Here is a 6,000-nt window from a genome sequence, read left to right as displayed (position 1 = left end):
AGAAGTAATAACAATATCCTGGCCTGAAAATACTGTCAAGCCCAAGCGCATGCACGGTCATGTTGGCTGCCTCTGAGAGAGAGGCCTGCTGTAGGTCTCAGAGAGTCAATGTAAGATTCTTTAATAAGTTAACAAGGCCTAGAAGTGCCAAAGTGAAGCTGGATTTTCTGACTTTAAAGCTACCTTTCTTTGAAAAAGAAACGTGATACCTGATGTTTTCAAGCTTCGTAATAACTCCTATAAAAAGGCAAATCGTTGTGACAATTGAAAACATCTCTTGAAATTAACCTTGGCAGCCTGGAGCAGAGCTAGACAACAGGTATGGACAGCTGAGCAACGGCCCGAGGCCCTAAGGCTCAGGGGCCTCCAGATGCCTTGGAAGTAGGTGCTGGGAGGGGACAGGGAAGCAACAACAGAAGGAAGGGTGGAGGTTACCCACAAGAGCTGAAAAAGCCACTCTCCACCATCATCAAACTCAGCTGGTCTCTTGGCAACAGCTACCTGGCTCTTTCCCTCTCACTCCCCCTCCCATGATCAGGCCACGTGCAGATTAAATTGCCATTTGGTGGATCCTTCTGGGATGCTCATTTCAATCTAGTGACGCCCATAAAAGGCAGAGCAGATAGGCAGTGTTCTATGCCTGGGGTTGCCCTATGCCTCTCCCACCCCCATCCTGAAGTAACTGTGGTCCAATAACAGGCCAGGGCCCCCATCCTTGAGGGGCACAGTGCCGGAGCCAAGTGTGGTCATGGCACTGAGGGCATTTGTGCTTGAGTTTAAGCCATTTGAGGAGATAAACTGGTCTCTTTAAGGTGGGGTGTTAATGCTTTCAGAGCATGAGGGACTGTCCAGGACGCTGTAACTAGAATGCACATTGAAAAGGGTGTTCACCGAATACCAAGATCAGTCGGCACCACAGACCAATTGAGAGAAGCAAATCTATTGAAGAAAAAAACCCATTTGCTAAGTCTGAGAATCATGTGCAATTATATCTTTATTTAAGAAAACTCCAGTGAACTAGTGAAGATCTCCTACTGTGTGGAACGTTTTCAGAAATGGCAGAAAAATCAATAGGCATCATCTTGAGCTTAGAAAACTTCCACTTATAATGAGATATTTACCGGGAGGGAATTTGTAAGGGGATTTGACCTGAATGGATTCCCTCATTATTTTATTTTGGGTAATTCATGCCATACGTTCCCTTAAAACCCCGGATAATCAAGAGTTTAGTATCTTTTAGAGTCATGAAATATTGATCCTGTACCAGGCCCTAAAGAAAATAAGTTTGAAATTATCTTCACCTTTTTAAAAATTGGGAGATTTTCTCTTTCAGAAGTAAAAGCAGATAAAAATATTTCACTCTCTTATTTTACTCTCCACGGTGGCTTCATCTACTGCCACTGGAGATGGCTGCCGTAGTCTCTCTTACAAAATAGGACTATTTATGCAGCAAGAGGCAGTTTATGAGGAAGGGGACGTGGACGTGCCTTGTCCCCTTGCTCCTTATCAGGAAGGTTGCATTTCAGCCTAAGAAGAAAGTCAGCTCTAAGCATGCCAGGGATAAACAAACAAACAAACAATGAACATCCCCTCAAGATACTAAAATTGCTTAGAATCCACCAAGTTAATTCTGAGACAAACTAGTTTCATTTAATAGATAAAGTGCTTAACTTTCTTGAAGACTCTTAGAGTGTGGTCCTGTTTGTGGGAGTGTCGGGGTAACGGCTGGTATTTGTACAGATCCCTTCACTTCTCTTGGTCTCAGTTTCCCCAGGTACAGGCTGAGGGGAGCTAAGATGTCCTCTAAGATCCTTTCCATGACTGAATATATCCATGGATTTATGACTTCACAGTTCATCCAGCAGGAAGGGGGGCGGATGGCTTTGGGACCCCCAAGAAAGTCCCTCCATCCTCCCACAGCGAGCTTTAGTGTAACTAAGACTGAGCTCACCTGTTCGGCCTCCCACTCGCCCCCCCTCCCCGCTCCCAGACCCACACTGGGCTCAGAGCAGCCACCACCACGCTCCACTCCTCCCACCCTCTGAATCCATAGAATAAAAAGAAGGAAGAGCCACTTTGGAAAAATTAGACCATTAATTTTAGGGTTTGGGAGTGAGTGAAAAGAGATGAATTCTGTCATTTTTAAGAAAGCTAGGAGGCAAATATCATTATGACAAAGCACTCCAGAGGGTTGATTTCCAAGAGGCTTGGTGTAAATGTCCTGCTCTAAATCAAGGATAGAGAACCTGAAGGCGAAAGTATCAAAGGGTAAGCAAGCATCAGTAATTTGACACCAGATGCCTGTAATGAATCATCCTGTTAGTGTAGCTCTGTGAAGAGATCACATTTAGAACTAGAACCTAACTGGAGGGGGGGGGGGGGATGAGGAGTACCTTCGTGTATTTCACCTTTCTTTCATCTGATACATCTTTCATCTGATAAAATGGGGCAGGCAGCCTCTCCATTTTCCTTGGATGTCATCTTTCGGTTTAGGGCAGAAGCCGGCCACAATTTGCATATTGATGTTCCCATAATTACAGCTGGGTCCCTTAAATATAGTCTCCAAGTTACAATTTGTTTGCAATATAATACACTAGGGTTACCAACTTTATAAGCAAGGCTATGTGTTATTTGCTTTAGGCTATGGTATCTTGTCATCTTGTAAGCGTCAAATGAACACAATTAAATACGACAGGTCTTTACAGTGTGCTTGAAGGGTGACAGGAACTAGTTGATGCCCCTTTGCGCACATGGCCGACTTCTTTTAGTTGTCCACTTATGGTAGGGGCTGTCCAGGCGTGACCTCGCTCTGGAAACCTCTCTGTCAGCATTTTGGTTCCCTGGTCTTGTCATCCCCAAAGTTTTCATTCTTAAAGCCATTTCAGTTACAGAATTCCATGGGCCACAAGCATCACACCAGGTAGGAATTTCATTCCCCCCCTTCCCCCCTTATCTGTACAGATGTGTTTTCTGACATTCCACTCACTAGGTTACTTTCCTCCATCTTCACCCAACAGTTACAGAATACTGCCAGATCATCAGTTTTCTTTTAAATTCCCTTCAGATTCTAAGTGATCTCATTCCCTAAAAAGTTCTTTATATTGAGTGGACAGCAATGCAAAGCAATCACTTTCTGAGGCTTTTGCTATTGCACAGTCTCCAAACTGTACCAAAGGACAACAGACCCACCTTGTCACATCAGATCGTAATATGGCAACAAATGCCTCGAAATGCGTGCATTTGAAACCTAAAGTTTATTGAAAGCCATTTTTCTCCAGCCAATTACCAATCACCCCAGAGGTGGTGGCTGTGAAAATCACTTGATCAGGCAAAAGCCTTGCTTGGTCTTTTCAAGAATTAAAGTTAATTCAGTAGGGGTTTATCCTGCTTTCTATACTTTACCCTCCGGACAGAAGTATGGAATTTCTTAACTGTGAACATTTGTTGGAAAACACAGAGGGAGCTCCTTTGAGACACTCTTCTTCCCTCTGGCCAACTGTTCTAGAAGAGGAAATGTCTAGGTGGGTAGAGACAGTGGTCTGGGCCCACCACCCCTCCCCCCTCTAACAGCCTGCCACGACCAGGAAGAGACGTGCCTCAGGATGCCGGAAGTCGGAGAAAATAGGGCATGCTTAATGTGCAGCCTGTGGGCCCCGTCCTGGGCCCCCAGGGAGCGGGAAGAGGCTTCCATAGAGACAAAGGCCACGTGCCTAAGGTAACATCTCCCAGAGGGAACCCAAGAGCCCAGCATCCTTGCAGATCCAATGGAGTCCTTGTGGGAGGGAAGGTGGATGGTGACCTCCGCTGGGGTCATGTGGGAGCCGCCCAGTCGGGGCTCTTCGGGGCCTTGCACGTGTGCACATCCAGGGCCTCCAGGCAGTCCTGGCAGCGCACAGCACAGCACCAGTGGAACTTACACTCGCACTTGGTCATCCGGGTGACGCGGGAGGTGTCATAGCCTCTCCCACAGCACATGACTTCGCAGCTGTCCATGCCTCGGGAAGTCAGGTTGCACACACGGCCTGCTGTACCCGGGGAGCCTGGAAGACAAGCCAGGGGGTGTCAGTGAAATGGTGTGGGTGGAACACAGTATGCTTCGAGAGGAAGAGTTACGGGGCCATCCTCCAGGACGGGGCCCCGATGCCACCTCACCGCATCCCGGGGCTGTGCCACCAATTCTGTGGACCCACGGAGCACGTGTCAACCCTGGGGGCAACAGCAGGGAGCACCACATCCAGGAAGAATGGACGTGAAGCTTTGGAGCTGCCTTGGACATCCTGACTCCAGCATTCCCACTTCTAAGTTGGGTAAGCTTTTCAGATTATCCTTACCCAGCCTTAGACTGATGGGTCACTGAGTGGGCAAGGCCGGATCAGGATGAAAGAAGGAGCCATACTAGTCCTCTCTCTCCCAGCCTTAAATCACATTAAGGAAGCTGTGGCCAAAGTTAGTTCTGTTGGGATTTGTTGGGGTATGGAACCCTCCAATGGTGGGGATTTTGTCTCCCCGGACCTGATTACGCTGGCTTATTAGAAAGACAAGAGAACTCTGGTTGCCGAAGGGCAGGTGTGGGCATCGTTTGTGTAAGGCCTTGAGGAGGGAGCAATGCCCAGCCTGCTTTATCTTCCGTGCTTTGGTCTAGTGGGTCATCTAGATGTATGTGAGACACCTGGTTGAAGCCAGGATTCTAGGTCTTTGATAAACAAAACTGGTATTAAAAGCCTGTTAGAAATGACTGGTGGACATTGTCTTAGTTAATTAGGATGATGCTTGCTATTTGGCAATTCATATTTATGTATTTGTTTCTCAAAGAATCTCAAAGCTAGGAAGCCTCTTTAATTGTTCTTTTCTTGGGGAGGCACCCAGAGTTCTTTGACAAGAGCCTTATCTGGTAACAGAACCAAGTGTAATGGACATTTTTAGAGAGTCTGCTCAGCTTACAATGATCCTTTCTGCACAGAGCAGGGCGCCTGGCAGCCATGGTGAACAACGTGACCCTGCTCTGTTGGCAGCAGGTGACTGGGCCATGGGTGAGCACTGGACTCGAGCTGGGCCAATGAGGTAGATTTCCCTGAGGATTTGTGGTTCTGATGGGGACAGTTAGTACAAATTCCAAGTATAAACACAGCAGCCATTGGCAGCCATGTACCACGATGAGGTCTGTGGACGAGAAGACATCACAGAGAGACGAGAACGAGGCAGATGTACAGAGACAGTGAGGCTAAGACATGGAAAGAGAATGCTGCCGAGACCCTGGACTATTTTCTGGACATTTCTCTCTGAGGTCTGGCTGCATTCCAACCTTTGGATACCTCGAGAGACTGTATCCTTACAATAAATTTCACCTTTCAGCTTAAAGCGCTCAAGTTTCTATTACTTGCAATTGACAATCCTAAATAACCAACAAACCTAAAGAAGCTAAACTCTTTCTTAAAAACAAAACAAAACAAAAAAACCACCTTTTATCGGGATGAAAAAGACAGTGGCTTCATTTTCCATTCCTCCATCATTTAACTAGGAATTTTTCCCTCTTCATAACTCCTCCAGTGCCTCGTGACTCTGTGCTTATCACATTCCACCCTGTGTTCCAATTATCTATATAAATGTCATGTTGCCCTGCCTGTCAAGAATGACCAAGGAAGCAGCCAGGTTCAAGCAGGGCATGGGGTCAAGAAGAGGAGTAGGAGGGGCAGCACTTGCTCTGCGTGATCAGACCACTGACATCAGGAAGGCAGGCAGGGCAATTTCATAAGGACAGGAAGGACGGCAAAGGGCCGGAGTCAGGGTGGCGGGCGGGTTAGCCAGGGATGGCCCTGAGCCTACATCGTGCTGAAGAAGCAAAGCGTTGGAAGAGACAGCAGCTGGGCCTGGATTCGGGGCAACCATCGGGACAGTACTCAGAATTCCTGACTGTGCAAAAAGGACTGGCTGCCACACGCTGCCTCTCTAAACAGCAGACCCCTTTACTTAATTCAGTAAGCATTTAGCGAACGCAAACTG

At 47.2% G+C, this 6,000-nt stretch overlaps 1 protein-coding gene across 1 annotated transcript in view; it reads right to left on the bottom strand.

Moving 5' to 3' along the window:
• Positions 1 to 2,390: 2,390 nt before the first annotated feature.
• The window catches only part of WNT2 (Wnt family member 2), a 42,897-nt gene continuing 39,287 nt past the window's right edge, over positions 2,391 to 6,000 (bottom strand). The window contains exon 5 of the mRNA XM_007114397.2: positions 2,391 to 4,040. Within this exon, the coding sequence (XP_007114459.1) occupies positions 3,811 to 4,040 (230 nt within the window). The 3' untranslated portion in view covers positions 2,391 to 3,810. The remainder of the gene's footprint in view (positions 4,041 to 6,000) is intronic.

This window comes from Physeter macrocephalus, chromosome 5 (assembly GCF_002837175.3).
Source record: "Physeter macrocephalus isolate SW-GA chromosome 5, ASM283717v5, whole genome shotgun sequence".
Lineage (NCBI taxonomy): Eukaryota > Metazoa > Chordata > Mammalia > Artiodactyla > Physeteridae > Physeter > Physeter macrocephalus.
The sequence above is the reverse complement of the archived record's forward strand: the minus strand, read 5'-3'. Positions and strand labels throughout refer to the sequence as shown.